The following is a 20,499-nucleotide window of genomic DNA, read 5'->3' on the forward strand; positions in this document are numbered from 1 at the left end:
TTAAAATCGCTAATATTGTTAAAATAGTTTTTACATATTTACATTTATAGGGAACCGACATGGAATAATTTCCTCATATAATAGATAAAGTTTTCGTTACATAAGGCTATAAGTAAGGTCACATAGTATGTGTCCTTATCGTTTCCTCATCTCTGATACATTTTACAAATATACAATTCAATTCCATATCCTATGGTTTAAGGCATGCTATCACCTCTTGTTTGCACGAAGCCGAGCTGGCGAGCGGCTGGCTCCAGGTGTGCCTTACACATTCCTCAAGTCAATATGTTTGGTCACCTGTCTGAGTTAACATTTTTCCGGTTTTGGCGCCTGTTATTTAACTCTTTAGGGCGCATCTGAACAATGTAAAGCTGGGTTTCTGCACTGCGGTCAAACACTTAAAGTCCTGGAATTTGCCAAATATTAGTGTCCCTAGCTACTTATCTCCCCTTCATTAGTATTTTTCAATACTAGCATGTACAGGCTATTTTTGTGTGCGTGCCATGTTGAAATCTTTCAGTCGTTCAATGGCATTATGTTCAGACATCTGTTCTAGAGATGTTGACCTAATAAATAGGAAAATGGCTATTTGCAGATTATAAATTGTAACTATTCTTGTTGTTTAGGTCCAAAATATGCCCAAGAAGACCATTGTTTTCTAACATATCCTTGTGTGCAAAGTGATTTAATGCTGTGTTTGTTAGTTGCTATGTTGTAAATGCTTTTGATCTCCTGATTATCGGTATGATGGCCAAACAATCGCACTTTTAACAATTTTACGTCTTTTGTTTTTATATATTTTAGAGCTCGCTTTTCAGTATTGTTTTCTTTTGTGTGCATTTTTCACAGGTTGATACAAGACTCGTGAAAGGACAATGGCAGTTGCTGAATGGGCCAAAGTACCATTATTTTCTTGCGTGCTGTGAGAAGGCAGATATCGTTCGTGATGGATTGCTACCCACCAAATCTACACATGAGTGAATAAGTAGACATTTTCCCTTTTTTTTTTTTTTTTTACCCTCAACCCTGGAGCCGCAAAGCAAGACCATTTTAATTACGGGCTCTTTCACTGTGAGCACTTCTTCAGCAACATGGATGCAAGTTTGATGGACAGCCCAGTTACCCTGGTGATTAAAGCCCCCAGTCAGAAGTATGATGATCAGACAATTGACTGTTTTTTAGACTGGACAGTTGAAAAGTTAAAACATCATCTTTCTAAGGTGTATCCCAGTAAACCGGTATGTTTTTGAAGAATTACGTGATTTGTATCCAAAGTTTTGTAATCGCCAGCCTTGTTATCAGCTTAAATACTGTATACATTAATGCTCTTTTCTGTTTATGGCTAGTTTCATAGACCTCAAGTAGATTATATGCTATACCAACAGTATTTAGTTTTGTTGGCTTGAACAGAAAAGGAACACATACAACACACGACAAACTAAGAAATCTGATTTTAAAAAGCATTTCATACCTCTTTTGTGACTCTAACCACCAAATACAAGCATTATTGGCTAACTCTTGAAAATCTTTATCGCCATCTATCTCCAAACCATATCTCCTCAGGCAATCTGTTTTGTGCTCAAAATTACAGTGCTATGAAAAACGCCCTTAGGGTGGTAGTGGTTCTAAACATGCTTGATGATGGTGACAACTACCTGCTTATTCCGTAATGTTTATTGGGGAGTTTTGACATGGTTGTCCCTCAGACTTCATCTCTATCCTTTTCACACAAACGTATCTAGTGCAGGGTCTTAGATGCTGATCTTTGCTTCTAACCAAGATCCGGTTAGTGCACATGGAATCTTCCACTCCATTCTCCTATACATGCTCTGCGGAGTGCCTCAGTCAGTCTTGTAACCCATGCTGATTATTATTTGGTAAGCAAACTACCGAATCACTATTGATACATTTGCTGATGACGCTCCTTCTTAGTGAATGGTATTCACCTCCTTAACCACTCTTGGATTTATACCCACTGTGTTGCATTTCTGCTGGTAGCTGGAAGCGGTACACTTTCAAAGCTGAATTTCCTATCTTGTTCTTCCTGCTGTAAAATCATTAAGAAATTGTTCTCATCTCTCCTACTGAACTGGATCTCCTCTTCTGAGGTCATATATGGTGAATTTCTAGGATTGGTGCTTGATCCTTTCTCAAACGTTGAATTGCATTTAGAGAAAATCTTGCCTGTTTTTTCTTAATCTGTTAAAGTAAATTAGATCATGTATTATAAACTTTTCTGAAACATTTTTCTGTGTCTAATAATCTAAAGCCTGGAGTTTGGCAATCCCCTTCTTGCAGTCTTTTCCTCCAGTTCCTTATTCGTTTGATGCCATACTTCAGTCAGTTATCTGACTCATAACCACCTCGAGATGAAAAGTGGTCATACAGTACTAATTTACTATATGATTTTCTCTGGGTTCCTCTTCATGACCGTATTGATTCCAAATATTGCTAGATTATTTACAAGGGTTCAAAACAAAGCAACTTAGGTACCTTACAGTAAACTTATTTTTGTTGTCTTCTCATGCAGTAAATGTGTACTTTATTGGAACATTCCACTTTATTAAAAAAAAAAAAAAACCTCCCAGACATTCTATACAAACGGATCCAGACTTTTCAGCACTCTCTGAAGGACTGATTGTATCACTCCACACCACCTTTCCTTAAAATGCCTCTTAAAGAAACAATCTGTTTTCCCACTAATTTCAAAACCTCTGGCTCACTCAGCTCCTCAGCCAATCCTGATTTCAATTTCTCCGGTATGCCTATCAACTGCTTCTTCAGACCTTTACTTCACTTATTTTTTTTTTGTGAAAATATTTTATTGAGGTTTTCCAACCGTCGAACCAATAAACCAATGTTGCTTACAATAGTATCCTATATAAGACCCAGTCATCAATACACCGATCAGGAGAAACCAGATCGTCAACATTTGCTACCCTAACTCCCCCCCACCACCCTCTCTACCCCCACCTTAACTTCACTTTCATAACAAACGTAATTTTTTTCCTTCTGCTAGTTTATCTGTAATAACCAAGTTGCTCTATCATCTCTCAGGTTTGTTGAGCCATATGAATATTTTGCATAAGTGAATGAATAATATTTGCATCAGTTTTTCAGTAAATGAGTTCCCAAAGAGAGACCAAGGTATGCATCAATTTTTGTAATGGTCTGGTTGTTGTAGTAGAACATGCTTTCATTCTTTATTCTGCTCCTTATGTTGCCCCCTCCATTTTGATCTTTTTTTAGGTCTCGCCTGGCGAACGCAGCGCGAAGCGCTGTCGCCAGCGAGATCTATTGTTGCTGACTTGCCTCGGAAGTGGGACAGGAGATGGGCACGCGCAGGCTCTTGGCGGATTTGAGTTGGTGTACGCGCTTACAGCCACGCGGCGTGCACATCTCCTGTCCCCCTTCCCTCGCAAGTCAGCATGCAGTTTCACTTTCATGAACATTCACTCGTTAAAAACGCAGCATTTGGGCATCCGCAGGGCTTTTGGCGCTTGCATGTAACGTGTACAGCTGGTGCTTGGTGCCGTGTTAATTAGGCTCGAGGCAGTAGTTTCTTTGTGAACGCGCTCATAAAGACTCGGGCCCCTCTCAATTCCTGAACTATGGCTATGGCGCAGCGGTAAAAATACAAGAACCACACCAGAGAGGTACGATGGACCTGCGCCACCTGTACCTTGGTACCCACTGCTGCGGTAATTACCTAGCCCTCGCACTCCAGTGCTCGCGCCCCTTGCGCCATTTCAATGTGTACATATTAACAGGTTCGAGCCTTATGCGCGCTCCGTCATACTACATGCCGCGCTACATCCGCTAATAGCGAACGGGAGGGTTGGTGCTCAGGGCGCCCTATACTGCCTTCTTCATTCAAGCGTAAACAAGCGGGCCCATTCCTTTTTAGCGCTGGGAGCTAGGCGATTTGCCCAGAATCACCGGATGTTTGAGGGTCGGTGCCGAGACTCGAACTGGATTCCCCAGCTTCAAAGTCCCACGCTCTAGCCATTATGTTGTGTTGCTCTACACAACGCGTGTAGTGTGCCTTGCACCCCTAGGCCGTCGCGCTATCACCCCCCCTAGGGACAGGATAAAGGATCTGTGATCCCGGCTGTCAGGAACCCCGGTCTGGCTGAAGGGGGAAGCGAGGAGAGAACTCGCGGGCAGTCTTGCCCGAGTGTAATCCAAAGCGGGCCAGCCACCCCCATCGCTGGCTACCCTGGGGCAGTCCCCGGGCAGCTAAACATATCGGCATGAGCCCCCGGTCCTAGTGCCTGGTAGGCAAACCACTAATGCAAGCGCAATTCAAAGCAACAACGAATATTTCGCAGTCGCTGGGCCGGCATGTACTCCCGGGAAGACCCGCTGGTCATCTTGTACTCCGACTCGGCCTGCTCTCACCTGCTGAACTCCTGCAGCGCCTGCTTCGCCGAGTTCTACGCCCCCTGTGCCAACAAACACACACGCACCAGTCGCCCTCAGCCAGTGCATGCGTATCCCTCAACGCGCGCATGGCGTGCTTTCGCTTTCCCTCCCTCCGGCGTTTCAGCCCACGCTCAGGTTCTCCCGCCCGTTGAGGCCCCCTCTCTTCCTCCCTCGCAGCTCTCTCTCCTCCTCTCCCTGCCTCCTCTTCGACCCCCTGTTGTCTTACTCCCTGCCCTTTGAGTCACCTTCCTCCCCCCTTTGACTACCTAGTGCCTCTTCCCAGCGCAGCCACGCACTGCTCGGTGACCCTCGGCAGAGAGCAGCCCTCGCACAGCCACGAGGATGGAGAACACACTGCTGCTCAAGATGCTCCTGCTGGCGATCCTTACCGGTCAGCTGAGGCTGCGCAGGAAGGTGGGTGCCCCCGGCAGACACCCTCCCCACCACCCTCCTGGCATGTGAGAGTGATCGGCCGGACACCCCCTGCTGGCATGTGTGAGTGTGAACGAGCCTGGCACACCCCTGCTGGCATGTGTGAGTGAGTGTGAACGAGCCTGGCACACCCCTGCTGGCATGTGTGAGTGAGTGAGTGTGAACGAGCCTGGTACCCCCCTGCTGGCATGTGTGAGTGAGTTGGAACGAGCCTGACACCCCCCCTGCTGGCATGTGTGAGTGAGTGTGGACAAGCCTGACACCCCCTGCTGGCATGTGCACGTGATCGGCCTGACACACCGTTCTGGCATGTGTGCGTGAGTGTGAAGGAGCCTGACCCCACCCTGCTGGCGATCCTTACCGGCCAGCTGCGGCTGCGCAAGAAGGTGGGTGCCCCCGGCCTGACAGCCTCCCTCCCCCTGCTGGCATGTGTTTTGTGATGGTATTGTGTATCTTTATTTTCAGCGTGGTCCGCTTTCAGTGCGGTCCGCCTTGGTCACGCTTGTCTTTTCATATCATCAGAGCTGGTTGTAAATTGCATTAACTGTTCTCTTGACTCTTCGTAAATGAGGTGCCATGGCGGCGGTACCTGCCCATTGATCGCTCGCCTTGCACCCTGGCATGGCAATTCGCAGCATGACCGGACTGAGAAATCATAAGGGGGTGTCCTGCCCAAACAACCCTTCTGAAGCTACGTACCTGCATTTACATTTAGTAAAAACATAATTTTCGGTCGATTTTACCATTGCCAGCACCTCTAAATGGGCCAAGTCCATAATGTAATCTTTTTGGCCGCCTTTGTGTGTGAATTCCCTTCTAGCTGAGTGTGCGGGTTTGTGTATTTCTTTAAAAGTGCATGGGCATGGATGTCTGTGCCACTCTATCTAAGTCAATCTGGGTGTGCGTGCGTAAGGCTTTTATGATTAAGATCTAAGAATCCGCCTCGGGCACCACACAACCCCTTCGTTAACGCCTTTCACAGCGCAGCAGTAAATGGAACAAAAATTTCTTGGAAACCTACACGCGTCCCCGTGCGAGTCAGGCTGGGTCAGTACTGCCAGCATTCAGCTTTTTGTTTCGTTTCTTTAATTGAATTTAAATATATTAATCAGCAGTTGAATTAAAAAGACATCCTGTGCATTTGAAGGCCGCAATCACTGGAGGAACGCCTGGCCCACCTTTCAACGCAACCACGGCACAAGTTTTCACGTTTTACAAATTATTTATGATTAATTATTTTGTTATTATGCAACAATACTGTATCCTGCCGTCGAGATGGAGTGAGTAACTGAAACATTTTGCGAATGTTCGACCTGGCACCCCATCACCCTGAGGTTAAGCAATTGTTTGGCATTGGAGTCTGGAGCTTGTTGCTTTCTATTGAGAGTGATTTTTGTGTTCATCGTTATTTTTGTGTAGCTGTCTGTTGGCAATAGGCCTCGCATTACTAAAAATTAGAGCTATTGGTGTTGCATTATTATTTGCAACGCCAAAAGCTCAAACTTTTACTAATGCGAGACCTATTGCATTGCAAATGCTTGTTTTAGTGAGTGTTGGAAATGGGGTTCTCTAGTTGGCAGAGGTATGCACCTTCTCCACGTAGGGGCCCTTCCTTCCAGACAGGGTAAGGGAATTACACATCTAAAATAACCCCTGCTCACCCCCTTGGTAGCTCTGCACGAGCAGTCAGGCTTATTTCAGAGGCAATGTGTAAAGCATTTGCACAGAACACGCAGTAAATCAGTGACAACACCACTAACTGACACCTCACCAGTTTTAGAAAAAAAAAAATATTTATTTGTGTAAAACAAGACCAAAACTATAAAAATCTAATATACAATAATAAAAATACAAATATTGCAAGAATAACCTTGAAATATAGTTCCTTGAAGTCGATAGCTCCTTCCGGGGCTATCACGGTGTCATGAACAAACAAATCCGACAGTTCAAGCTGACTGCGGCGTCGCAAGCCTGCTATGCTGTCGGGTAGACCTGCAAACAGTACCTTGGAAATGTAGGGCACCGTGGACCTTGCGATGAACTCCGGAGAAGCGGTGTCAGCAAGCATCGGACCCGGAGGTCGGAGCAGGAGTCGCCAGGCCCTTGAAGTCACACATGTTGCAGACTGAACAATGATGTTTAAGTCCGGAGCGCTGGCTTACCCCGGGGCTGCAGTGTGAAGTGCAGCGGTGCGGCGTGCGGTGGCCTCAGGTCACGGTGCAAGCCGCAGCTCAGTGACGGTATCCAGCTGCGTTGGTGAGACCAGGGCTGTGATGTGAAGCAGGACGGGGCGATACTCGTCGCGGTGCTGGCAGGTCACGGTGCAAGCAGTGTCGTCGTAGTTGCTGAAGCGCTGTTGGCAGATGATCAGGAGTCAATGGCGTCTGTAGGCCAGCACTGTGGTGTGGGATGGGGTGGTGTGTTGAGTAACTTATGAGTGGTGCCCTCAGGCCACGGTGGAGGCGATAGCGGCATGGAGTGGCATCATCGGGGATACTGAGGACGGCGATGTGGGGTGCCCTCGGGTCACGGTGCAAGCAGCGGTGGAGGCGAGACCAGGGTTGAAGTGTGGAGCGGTCGATGCTTGTTGACAGTGACGGGTGCCTTTTCTTCTGTTGCTAGATTAGGTAAAAGTGCCTAGAAGGGATTTTTTCAACTAACAAAGTCTTTTTAACTCAAAGAAATTAATTTATCGAGCTCTTATTAGTGGCTTCTTGCAAACAAATCAACAAAATTAATTATATTCATTCAAAGTGAATATATCAACAAAGGAGATGCAAATATTGCAAGAACGGGTGTATACTTTGTAAGTGCAAATTTATGTAGAAAATTCTTTTTATAAATAAGGGTACACAATGCAACTCACATAAATGCAAAAGTGCCTGAGAATTTATTTTCACGACAATTATCTTCTCATAAACACTTTTGTTGTAACCCTTATCAAATATCTGCAAATGAGGAGAACATTATTGAATATACAATGAACATTTCCAGAAAGATCATTTATACATGAAATTGAGTAAAATATCTACGTTTCCGTCTGGTCTTGTGCTAACATCTGTAAGAACATCTTCAAGACGAAATGTTCTTATGTGGACTGAAGACCCTAGATCAGTAAATGAACGTAATCTGATTTATAAGGCATCAAATTAATGACGCACAAAAATGGAGCATGAAATGGCCTCTCAAAATCTCAAGACCCTATCAGCGACAGACCCCCGAAGTGGCGGATTCATTATCGATACAATCGATATTGTTACTGTTCTGACACCACCCGTAGGATTTCAAAGGCGGGTGCCGGACACTGTTTTTTATGGCAAACGTGTGGCGAGTGTAAGCGTTTGGAAATGCTGTCATGATAGTTACTAAAAGAACAATGAATTTAACCCAGATCTCTTGACTGGGGTGAATGTGTGGTTTACTCTGCATTCCGTCCATCATCTGTGTGTCTTTTGCTTCCTTTGGGTAGTCGCAGAGCTGGCAAGCTTTTTTTGGGGCATTTCTTCTCTAGGCCGGGAGGTTGCAATGAGTGAAGAAGATGCCTAACTGATAGTTCAACAGACTGAGTTTTACCTTTAGACCTAACGGCTCGAAGGTGCGGTTGAGGCTTTAAATGACCGTAAGAGCCAATGGTCATCCATGCATTTGACCTTTTTGACAGAAGCGATTTTTCGCAGAGACAGGAAAGCTTTTTCACTATTGAGTTTATGGCTGTATTGAAGGTTGCTGCTAAGAGTTCAAATCCAAAGAGCCACTGCCTGGAACATAGTTAAAGTTTGATTCAAATAGTTGTGTGCATGGGTGTTTCCTGGATTAGAGATGGCTTTACACACGATGCAGCTGAGTTTAAATCTCTGCTTATTTTTTAACTTGTACCAGGTTTTTAAAAAATTCACCAAGGCTGTTTACATTCTGTCTCCTGAGGTTGAACTACAGGCACATTTGAGCTGGAGAGGCATGACGTGAGAGAACACCCTCCGATAAGTATTAATTATGACGTTCTCTATTATTTTGTTGGCTCTCCCTCTGAGGGCCTCCGGACCCTATGCTATGCACGGAACATGTTTTGGCAGCCATGACTTGTAGAAGCGGTTGAAGTGACATGCCTTTTAAAGAGTTTTTTTTTTTTTTTTTTTTTTAAAACCTTTATTGATATATAGGAAATGGACAGGTCAGATCGCCGCGGGATCCCATAGCAATGGGATGACCCTACGGACCAGCAGGGCGGTTCAGTTGTCTCTTACACGGCCATTCAGCCGACATTCCGAATGGAAGTTGCATTAGTCCCCAGTCCACACTACAGCCGGACGTGCTTGAATGGCAAGCCTAGTATTATCCACCCTCACCTACAAACCTGGTCTAGTTCCTGAGAATTTGTAACCATGTCACAAATGCCTTTTAAAGAGTTCTTTAAGGAGCAGAAGGCAGATGTAAGGGAGAAGTTTTTCCTTTGCATCGAACTGCACTGTTTATTAAAAGCGCCGCTTGAATTGAAAACTGCACCTCAGTACTTGTATTGGGTCACATGTTCCAATGATGAGCCATCCAGGTAGAGCGGGGGCAGCGAGGATCTTCTTGTACTTACTAACATGGTCTTAGTTTTTGCTGAAATTGACTTGGAGCCCATGCTTTGCTGCATATGTTACTGTTGCAAGCCAACCTTTGTGTGACTGAACAGAATGACGGAATCGGCATACAGAATGTGAGAGGCTCTACAACCAGAAAGTTTGGGAGGATGCCCAGCGTAGTTCATGGCTTAATTTTGTGTGACCCGTGACTTGTCATGGAGCCCCCTTACATCTGTATGTATGACGACCAACACGCTTCTGAGAGGTTAGAGGGGGGCGGCCTAGAGCCGAAGTCAAGATTCACCAGCCTTCAAAATTCCCTAGCATCTTTCCTTCAGGTGGCTGCAATATTTTTTGCCAGTATTAGTCTAATTCTGATATAGCTGACTCCCACTTGGCTTCTATATATAAGATTCTCAAATTAGGCAGGACCGTCCTTCGTAAAGTCAGGTTTAAGCTGCTTCACAGCAGCCACAGGGCACGGTTCAACTTCTTTTTAGCTGTAATAAGTAGGTCTGAGGGCCTCCTGGGATAGGTTTTTAATGCCGCTTTTGGCTTCCGACGGGTGGGTGGTGTTCTCCCAAAAGAAGTGGCGAAAGCGGAGCCCAATATACCAATACGCTTGAGATCTATTTACGAGCAAGCTCCTATTTGTTCCTTGCATTGATCTCAATCTGCTCGATGGTTCCTATTGACCAGTGCAGCCTCCTGTAGTTGATTGTGGATACTATGCCACTGGCCGATTGTCCATAATCGTAAATCGGGTAGTGTAGATTTAGCAAAATCCTCTAGGGTTGCTTGTCACTTTACAGGCAAGTTCCTATTTCGTCGACCTTGGGAAACAAGGCAGGGGACACAAAGGCATAGTTGATAATGGAGTTATTTGTTTTCAAATGGAATGAAGGCTTGGCTGGAATATCGGGATGAATGCAACCATTTAAAGATCTCAACCCAAGGTGCTAGACCTCGCTGGCAAACGGTTCTGCCCCTACTATCCTTCTCAATGTACACTGCTGGAACAGGGAACATGCCAGATCTGATCTTGAATTTCCGATGTTTGGTCGCTTGTTGCCAACTGCAGCAGGTTCATGTTGAAATCACCTCTCATTAGGATAAGTGGAGTAGGTTTTAGAGATGCTTGGACAGAGATGAAGGCCAATATGCTGTCAATTGTTTCTTGGCAGGCGCAGGGTGGATATAGACATTATTAATCAGCAGGGTTGGCTGCCCTGACTAAGGAGCATCCCAAGAGTTTAACAGCTTGCAAGTTTGGATGGTCATTGAAGATCTCACACTTAACGTTGATTTCAGCCGATACATAGATGGCGAGACCCCCGGCAGGTCGGTCTAGCATGTGTATTTTAACTGCCGGTTTGCTAAAGCCAAGAAATCCTAGCAGATCTGATGCCTCAAGGACCCAAGTTTCCTGGAATATTACCAAATGGTGGAGCTTAGCGTAATCTAAAGAGTTAGCATTTTCGATCTTGGTTTTGAGACCTTCCATGTTCCACAGCGGTGTGCGATGAGACAGCATGCATAAGTGAGCGGGTTAAGGTTAGGTCACAGGGAGAGGTAGAGAACATGAAAACAATTCAGTCTTCCTTACCCATTGGGCCCGTCAAGGACCTGTTGAGGTTACAGGTATTCTCTGCCTGCCTCCGTGCCGGAGCACCCTCTATGCTTTTGCTTTGAGCTAGAATGTGGTTGTTTCACAGTCAAACTCAATGCTGCATTACCGAACTGCGGGTGGGCTGGAGAAATTGCCTTCTCTCCTTTCCTTGTCTAAGAGCAGGGCAGCAATTTTTTTATTTTATTGTATTAAGTCCCTTGAAACTGCTTGCTGCCCCTATGCAACACTACCCCTCTGTTGCTGCAGTAAATATCCTCCCCACCTTTGTTCCCAAAGGCAAGAGCAGGCAGCTGCCAGCATCCGTCCTCTTCTGTTGTATGACCATACATTTAGAAGATTTCACCATGGCCACAAGGTAAGACTATTCTGGTTGGTTGCACCCTCTTGCAGACTTTCTTTCTTTCACCTTGCTCAACTGAAAATCTATAACTAATTTAGAGGCTCTCAGCCTTGCCCAACTTGTGAAAAGAACAGTAGCATGCCACTGCATGCTTCTCAGATGTAATTTCTTTGGATGAGTACTTGTCTTAGTATCTGGAAGTTACTCAGTTAGCCTGACTGGCCGTTACTGCATCTCCTGTGTCAACTTCTTGACCAGAACAACTACTACAAGAACAGAAAAATAAACAGAACTACTTACAGAGAAACCTTTCTTGTCAGCTCTTGACTCTTACGTCGTCATAACCTTACTCAAAAACATAGGGCAAGTAGACTCCATTCAAGAACTGGCTCACCAAAGAGTTTGTCCACTGGCATTGTGGAGAGAATTAGGAACCCCCTATGCAAAAAAGTTAAACACTGAATCGTTGCCCTATAACACCAGTCTAGGAACTTGAACAACCAAGTACTCCATACAGATAACCCAATGTGAAATGCCCACCACAAGAACTTTACAACCAAATTGTCTTAGGTTTTCAAGATAGCATTGACATATGTAAACATTGTTCATGTCATACCCAATACATGTTGTACAGTATTGTTATTCTCTGGTGTACTTGGTTTAACACTCTTTTTAACAAAACAATCACCCCTCTCCCCTTGAGTTGCGCTTAAGTAGGTGTAGTCTAATCTCTAGATATTATTGGGTTCTCGTTATCTGGGTCTTTTAGTTTCAGTATGATGTGGTGCCTATTGTCTCTGCTGCGGATGCTCATTTCTCTCTCCTTCCTGTTCTGGCATCGGGGAGCTCGTCCCGCTATCATCCCGTCTATCTACTGTCAGTTCACTCACTAGATTTTCCCACGTCCTGGCCCTATCTGTTCTACCTATCCCTCGACTAGCTTCCCTGAGCAGCAGTCTACTCTTGGCACCTGCCCACATTTTGAGTTCTTTTTTCCAGGAGACAATCCGTGCTGCCCCCCCCCCCCCCCTGCCTTTGAATTCATGGCTCTCTCTTTTGGCCAGGACATATGCCAGGTCCTGAAACTTCCCAGTAACCTTGTTTTTGGCATATGTGGGAACCATCCTAACAGGAAGTGCTCTGGGGTATGTGGGAGCTCATTATCAATTAGATCACCCACCACTTGTATCTCCGCTCCAAATAATTGCAGTGTGGAGCATCTCCAAAACATATGAATTATGTGTGCCTCCCTCTCCCCACATCATGGGCATGCAGCTGTCTCCGTCCCAAAGTATCTCCTGATGCGGGATGGGGTAAGGTACGCTCTAGCAGTATATTTGTTTGTTTGTTTGTTTAAGCTTTATTTCGGCTAATGTAGCCATAAAAGCAAGAAGTACATGAAAATACATTTCCAACAATTGTATACAAATACACAGACCAAATATTCAAGTTAACCCCTTCAGCGCTGCGCGGATTCCCCCGCGGTGCTGAAGGGTTCTAGCGCGGGCGGGGCCATGACGGAACGGTTCCGTCATGAGCACAGCTCAACCGATGCTCATGACGGAACCGTTCCGTCATGAGCATCGAAGGGGTTAATACATACAGTGGGGCGAACAAACAATTAATCTACAACAACGATTGTGCAATTACTGCATTAAAAATCCCCACCCAAAAAAACCATACTTTTTAATTTAGTTAAAAAGCCAGATTTTTTTTTAAAACACCTTAAAAAGAAGGAATCAGTGCATTTTATGTTAACTATACAGGGCTAAGGAAAGCTGCAGACCGCAACAGTACATTACAACTTACAACCAATCTGTTTCCTAGTGAGGACACGTTGAATAAAAACCTACTTATACAAAACACTACCAGTTGCGAGGTATTTGACTTGAATATACGTTCTGCCTCTTTGTAAGACCTAACCCCCATTTTTTACATAAGGGTTTGATCCAACGGTCCCTTGATTTTTTTATAGACTGGGCAGAAGAACAATAGATGGACATCATCTTCTTTTGCCTTTTGAGAGCAGAGGGTACACAAACCACTGTCATTTTTACCCCCCCACCTGCAAGTATTTGCGGTAGTCTGTAGGACCCCATATCTAAATTGCAGATATAATGTTTTTGCTAGTGGTGGACCTATCTCATCCATGAATTGTTCAAATTCAGGAATATCCTTTATAGTCAAAAATTCTGAGTCAATGTGCCAATCGTTGAACTATGAAGTAATTCACCATTGACATAAGACCAGAAAGTAGACTTTACGAGCTTTTTGAGGGGCGGCGTCATGTTCTGAGGTTCTTCCCATAAATGGGAGAGCCCTAGCCTGTTATACCACTGGAAAATGTGCTTTAACCATGCAATTTTCTTATACCCATCGATCTGGATTATTTCTATCAATCCACTCTTATAATCACTCAACTCCGGGGTTGTCCATAGCCTAACCCAATACAGCAGTGGCCTTAATATTGCTTGATGGTCTGTCCTTTTAAGATTAATATCCAGGAACACTGGGACTAGGGGGGTTCTGATTGGTATTTTAAGCAACCTACGTATAAAATAATTTTCTTCCTTTTCAAAGTTGCTTTTACAAGAATGCCCCCATACCTCAGCACCATAAAGTGCCGCTGATTGGGCCTTTGCCTTAAATACCTCAAGTGCCGGCGTAATGGCTTTAGAATGACTACTGCCGTGCACTTTTAGAATGGGCATCGAATTTTGTTTATGGGAAAATTTACTTTTTTCCAACTGCCCCTTCCAAGAAAGCGTACTATCCAGCATAATTCCTAGATAATTAAAACTCCCCACGTACTCCAGTTTTTGATTGTTTAAGGCCAAGTTCTTCCTAAAAGACTTCTGAGGATTTATGGACATATATTTTGTTTTGGATTAATTTATTTCTAACCCCTTCCCTATACAGTAGCTATTGAAGGAATTCACTACGTTTTGTAAACCCTTTGGAGTCTGTGAGATGAGAATCGTATCATCGGCAAAAAGTAATGCCGTGATAGCCTCATCTCCTAACTTCGGGGAGTCATGGTCACAGTCCCTTAGGTAGATAGGTATGTCATTAACATATAATGAGAAGAGTGTAGGCGCCAGCACGCAGCCTTGACGCACACCCCGTCCTACAGGTATGGCCTTTGAAATTTCACCGCCCTTCCCCCATCTGACTTTGGCGTAATTCCCTGTATGTAATCTAATGAGTTCTTTAAGTAACTCACCAGGGACCGCCATATTCTTAAGTGTGGACCACAACAGATTACGTGGAACGAGGTCAAAGGCGGCCCTCAAGTCTATAAATGCCACGTACAAACTGCCCTTCCTCATGTTAATGTATTTCCAGCAGATGCACGTTAACCTAAATACTTGATCGACCGTGCTGGTTTTTGATCTGAATCCTGCCTGGTATTTAGTTAATATCTGACTCCCCTCTATCCGTTCTAAAAGTCTAAATATGTCTGGCAAAAACCTTTTGTAAAAGATCTATTAAACTTATAGGACGGTAATTGCCCGGATCATAACGATCACCTTTTTTTTAAAAATTGTTACAATTTCGGCCCCTTTCCAGGTTTCGGGGATTGGTGTTCCGGCCACTATGGAATTACATAAAAAATTAATATAGGGCCCCCAAACTTCCACATCGTGCTTCAATAAATCGCCGGGAATCTTATCAGGACCTGGGGCTTTGCCCATTTTGACGGCCTGTAATGCCTCGATAGTCTCCTCTAGGCTAAATCGCAAGGGGGCAATACTCAATGCTAAGTTAATCTCTTGATTCCCTATGGGCAACCCCTCATTGTCGTTAGAATAGAGTTTAGAAAAATGGTCGCACCATGTTTTTTCATCTAGGTAAATATCCCTGGGTGATCTGCCCTTTTTATTTCCCTTTGAAATTAAATTCCAAAAAGCGCCCTGATCTCTCAATTTAGCTGCATTTAAAAGATCATCCCATAAGGCATCATCCCAAGCTTTTTTTGCTTGGGTCAGTGTTTTATTATATGCCTGTCTGCTATCACTTATACCCTGTGGGTTCTTTGATTTGACAGCCTGGATCAAATGGGACTTAGCTATGCGACATTCCTTATTATACCATTGATTAACTAACTCTAAATTGTTTTCTTTTCGATTATTGTCCTTTTTGTAAATTTTACTCAAGTGGGGAGTTAGCACATCTACCAATTTATAGTGGAGATCTAAAACACCCTGGGTTCCCAATAGGGGCCTCTGGCATGCTTCAATGGTATCAGCAAATGTATTATAAATATTTAGCATCGTCTCTTCTTTAGCCAGAATATAAGGCCATCTTAGAGCACGCCTATTATTTGTTACCTGGGGTTCCCCAAGAGAGCTAATTAACATAGCTTCTCCGGCTAATTTAGATATAAAAGGCTCAGGGTCTAACCATAGTTGAAGTGGAAGATGGTCACTCTCTGTTCTATGATCTATTTTAAAGTCAATTATTAAATACCATAGGCTCAGAGAGACCAATATAAAGTCTATATGTGACCTACAGTTGCCTTTACAAAATGTTGGAGCCGATGGTCTGTCGGATTGAAAACGGCCATTACATGCCCTTAAATCATGGGCCACGGACAGCTGTAAAATCTGGATAGCAGCTGTAGAGCTTTTAGCTGACCCAGTGGAATCCAGAGACAGGACATTATTTGCAATATCCTGCTCATCAAATAAGTTGTCCAGGCCCGACACTGGTTCGTATTTACAATTAAAATCCCCTCCGACTACTACCTGTACATTTGGTCTTAGTGTATCTAAAAAAGAATCCAAAAGCTCTACCACCTTGGATTCCTTATTAGATGAGTGTGGTCTATTATACATGTTCATTAAATATATGATTCCTTTTCCCCTAGTCACCATTTTTAATCCCAATAAATCGGGAGAAGAAATCGACAGTTAGGTAACATCTATTTCTAGAGTAACCCTTACCCAAATCACCAATCCCCCTGACTCTCTCCCTTTTACTGACGGGATTGCGCTACAACAAAATGTTTTGTACCCTAGCCTATGCGGCATTTCTACGGCCCAAGTCTCCTGAAGGAGAATGATGTCATACTCCTCGATATAGGAGTACCAAGCTGCATCTCGTAGGTTCCTAGCTATACCTGCTATATTCCATGATGTTAATCTGACAGGTAAATTTCCTTCTGGGCAAGGTGAAAATGCATTCACCAATCTATCCTGCCTAGCTGAACCATCTACAGGGCTAATTGGGGTATTTATTCCATCAACTGGAAATTTTACAATATTATTTCCTTCTGCCTCGGTGCTCCTAATACAACACTGTCCAGCCGCACCCAGACTAACATTGCTAGCTCCTACATTATTTGGGAGCTCATCAGTTACCACAACTTTAAGAGTCAAGGCGGATCCAGATCTAACATCATAAGATAGTGTGGGAGCCTCCATCCTTAATTGTTCAAACTCAACGATACTCGGATTCAACTTTCCAGCCTGAGTGTCTGCAGTTACCTCTAAATCAAAATTACCAACCGACAAGAGTCAATCATTCTGATCCAGAGTACTCCGTGCCAGATATCTGTTATTAGTAGGAATCTGGAAGATTGGGCATCTGCTGGGATTCTGAAGCCTACTTATAGTGTTCACCTGGGGGGCCCTAGTTAGACGACTATAAAAATATCCCAAAGGGTGCACACCCACACTATTATCCCCCAGTACCAGCGATGCCGCTCTAAGTAACACAGTCGCAACATGCTGGGGATGTCTAAAGTTTATAATTACACATTCACCTCTACAGCTTTTCCTAGCATTACCAATCCAAGAAACCCGTCTAGTCGATAATATCTGATCCGAATAATTTGTAGGAAACCCACAATTTTTGTTCAGCCAGGAAATTGTTTTTCGTTTAAGTGAGTCATGTGATTCATTTCGTGAATTAGGTAGTGAAGAGTCTAGGGGTGGAACATTTGAGAGAACGACAACATATGGCTCACACTCTGGAGGTAGATTAATGGAGCGTATTTTTCTCGCTGGGACTGAGGACCACACTGTGCTAGTTGAAGCCACTTTAGTCGGAGTAGTATTGTCGACCGTTCGGCTTAGCTCCTTGGAATTCGATGTACTTACTCTCTCTATCAGCGGCATCTGTACAACATTTCCAGGTTGTTCCACTATCTCCCTCTGTATTATACTCTGATCATTGGTTATTTTAGTTAAGAGACCACCCAGTCTAGTCACTTCAGCTGTCAATGAATCTATCTTTTCTACAAGTGGCTTAACAACAACTTCTAGTTTAGCTTCAAGTACCTTGGCTATATGAGCCAAAAAATCTGAATTCATATCTATAATAGTGCCACAATTGTTAGTCATGGTCTCCTTATGGTCAATAGTACTTTTCTGTACTGGTTCAGATATTAGCTTGTGTTGTGCACCCCCCCCCCCCGCTTAAACTGCGTTTTCCTACACTTCCTTACCGCTCTCTTAACAGGATAGCGTGCTATTGGAGCGACCATGGAATCATCTGGTGGGTCCTGATCTAATACATCCTGGTCTACGTCCGTTAATACAGGAATCTCCACGAATAAAACGTCAGTGACAAGTGGTGCAACAGCATTAGGGCTACTACTATCGTCGGGGGTAGGAGATGATATTTCCGGGAGACTCTCCCGGCCCAGTGATTTTCTTCTATCATTATTAATCTTACTCACCACCTAAGTAGTTATCCATGGTTGATTTGTTTTTAACCATTAGCGTACTCAATGGTACTCCTTTTTAACTCTCAGAGCTATATAACAAAACCCCGCAATTAAATACTACCAAACAGTGTTTAAGCCTTAAGAATACTTGTAGAGTAATGTCCCAAACAATAATCACAAATTACAAAAAACAATCTTATTGCTGCGTCCAATGCGTACTTAAGTAGCGCAACAGTCAGGGGGGTAGCCTTGGTCTAACCGAACTGCAACCGGCTGCCCCGCCCTTCTCCTTTCTCCCGGGCGTGAAGGGAGCAACTCAGCTTAAAAAGTCCCTCCGGGTGCGATCAGAGCGAAGAAATAAAAGAGCCCGCAATGCTTTCTAGGAGCTGTAGACTCTGTAGACTCTATCCGCACGATGGAGCGAGGAAGCGACAGGGAGACCACCAGCGTCACCCCCCAGGTGCTCAGGAGGGACCTATATCAGCAATATCTGCCTTAAACCTTTTATAACCTAATCGGCACGGGCATCGGGCGCGTAAGGAATCTATCGTCATCCGTGAACTCATCTCCAACCTTACCTCAGGACAAGGGGGGTGGCCCAGCCCAGTCTCTTCCGGACCCTGACGGCCACAGACGGCCCGCCCTTTGCCCGGCGCTGCCCGCGCGCGGTCCCCCGTCGCGGGGAGTGGAGACGTTTTTGAAGCGCCTCCAGGCGCGAAAGGTGAAGAAGCAGCTTCCGGTGGTGGCAGCCGGGGAGCCTGGGAGTTGTAGTTCTCTCCCTCCAGCGGTCGCGAAGATTGCAGGTGCGGCGGCGGGAGGGAGAATCAAGCTGCAGCAAGGGCGCCAACCAGGGAAATCAGGAGGTGGGCACTGGGGTTGAAATTCGGGCCAAAACGCTCTCTAGCACCCGCTCCGCCGAGAGTGGAGACGTTTTTGAAGCGCCTCCAGGCGCGAAAGGGGAAGAAGCAGCTTCCGGTGGTGGCAGCCGGGGAGCCTGGGAGTTGTAGTTCTCTCCCTCCCCACAGCGGCCGCGAAGATTGCAGGTGCGGCAGCGGGAGGGAGAATCAAGCTGCAGCAAGGGCGCCAACCAGGGAAATCAGGAGGTGGGCACTGGGGTTGAAATTCGGGCCAAAACGCTCTCTAGCACCCGCTCCGCCGAGAGTGGAGACGTTTTTGAAGCGCCTCCAGGCGCGAAAGGTGAATAAGCAGCTTCCGGTGGTGGCAGCCGGGGAGCCTGGGAGTTGTAGTTCTCTCCCTCCCCACAGCGGCCGCGAAGATTGCAGGTGCGGCGGCGGGAGGGAGAATCAAGCTGCAGCAAGGGCGCCAACCAGGGAAATCAGGAGGTGGGCACTGAGGTTGAAATTCGGGCCAAAACGCTCTCTAGCAGTATATAGAAATTGATTAATTTATATTGTGCATTCCTAGATCCTTTCGGGGTTCATTCTAGGATCTTATCCCACTTCCCTTCTGGGATCTGTTTCCCAAGGTCTTCTTACTACTGTAATCGCTGGCGCTCTAGCCACTTTTGCATGTCTTGCCTCATTACCTTGTAGAGGCAGCAGACTGTCTTGATCCTCCTCACTGATAGCGCAGCATACTTCCATCTGGCTATCGCTCGCAGCTCTGTGCCTCCCAATCCCTAATGTTTCCTAATCCTTCTGAGTCAAGGTCTTTGAATGTTGCTCTTGGGATCCACACCGGGATAGCCCCGAAATAATACAGCAGCCGTGGGATTGCTACCATCTTGAAGCCTGCTACCCGTCCAGCTACCGATAGTGGCAGTGTTCCCTAGAATTCCATCGCATTCCTTACTGATCTCATCGCTCTGACCAGGTTACCCTCTAGCAGCTCAGCTGGGCCATGGTATATTTCGACTCCGAGATATGGCACGCAGCTAAGCTCCCACTTCAGATTCTCTAGATCAGGTGGCAGGAGGGCATTGGGCGCCAAAGGATATAGGCTGGATTATTGCCAGTTAACTTTGAGGCCAGATATGGTATCAAACCTAGCTAACATGTCCTGCGCCCCTCTCAATTCACCTGCTGTGTCACTGAGAAATAATAAGAGGGCGTACGCGTCCAGGGTTATAAAATGCTGTACCGCTCCTGTCCCCAAGCCAGTATAGGCCAGCCCACCCCTTGCCCTGCACACCAGCAGCTCCATAGCTAATGCGAACAAGAGTGGGGAGAGGGGGCATCATTGCCTCGCACACCACAAGAAGTTTAGAGGACCCTCTCAGAGTCTTGCACTCCAGAGCACACTTTTATCAATATGCCATAATCACAAGCTTTCTGCGATGCTATTAAGCATGTCACCATAACAGAACCTAGAAGACTACCTTAGGAGCATAGCGACCTGTGGTTAGCCAACTAAAATCATGATAAACGCAACTAAAGGCAAAGACGAACAGCCATCTCTTGTTTCCTTCAGA

General features: G+C 45.2%; 1 protein-coding gene across 1 annotated transcript in view; it reads left to right on the top strand.

Annotated features, from left to right (window-relative positions):
• HERPUD2 (HERPUD family member 2) overlaps window positions 1-20,499 on the top strand; it is a 268,181-nt gene that overhangs the window by 28,236 nt on the left and 219,446 nt on the right. The window contains exon 2 of the mRNA XM_085607481.1: window positions 850-1,238. Coding sequence (XP_085463607.1) covers window positions 1,092-1,238 — 147 coding nt within the window. The 5' untranslated portion in view covers window positions 850-1,091. The remainder of the gene's footprint in view (window positions 1-849; window positions 1,239-20,499) is intronic.

Source organism: Triturus cristatus, chromosome 5_2 (genome assembly GCF_964204655.1).
Source record: "Triturus cristatus chromosome 5_2, aTriCri1.1, whole genome shotgun sequence".
Taxonomy (NCBI): domain Eukaryota; kingdom Metazoa; phylum Chordata; class Amphibia; order Caudata; family Salamandridae; genus Triturus; species Triturus cristatus.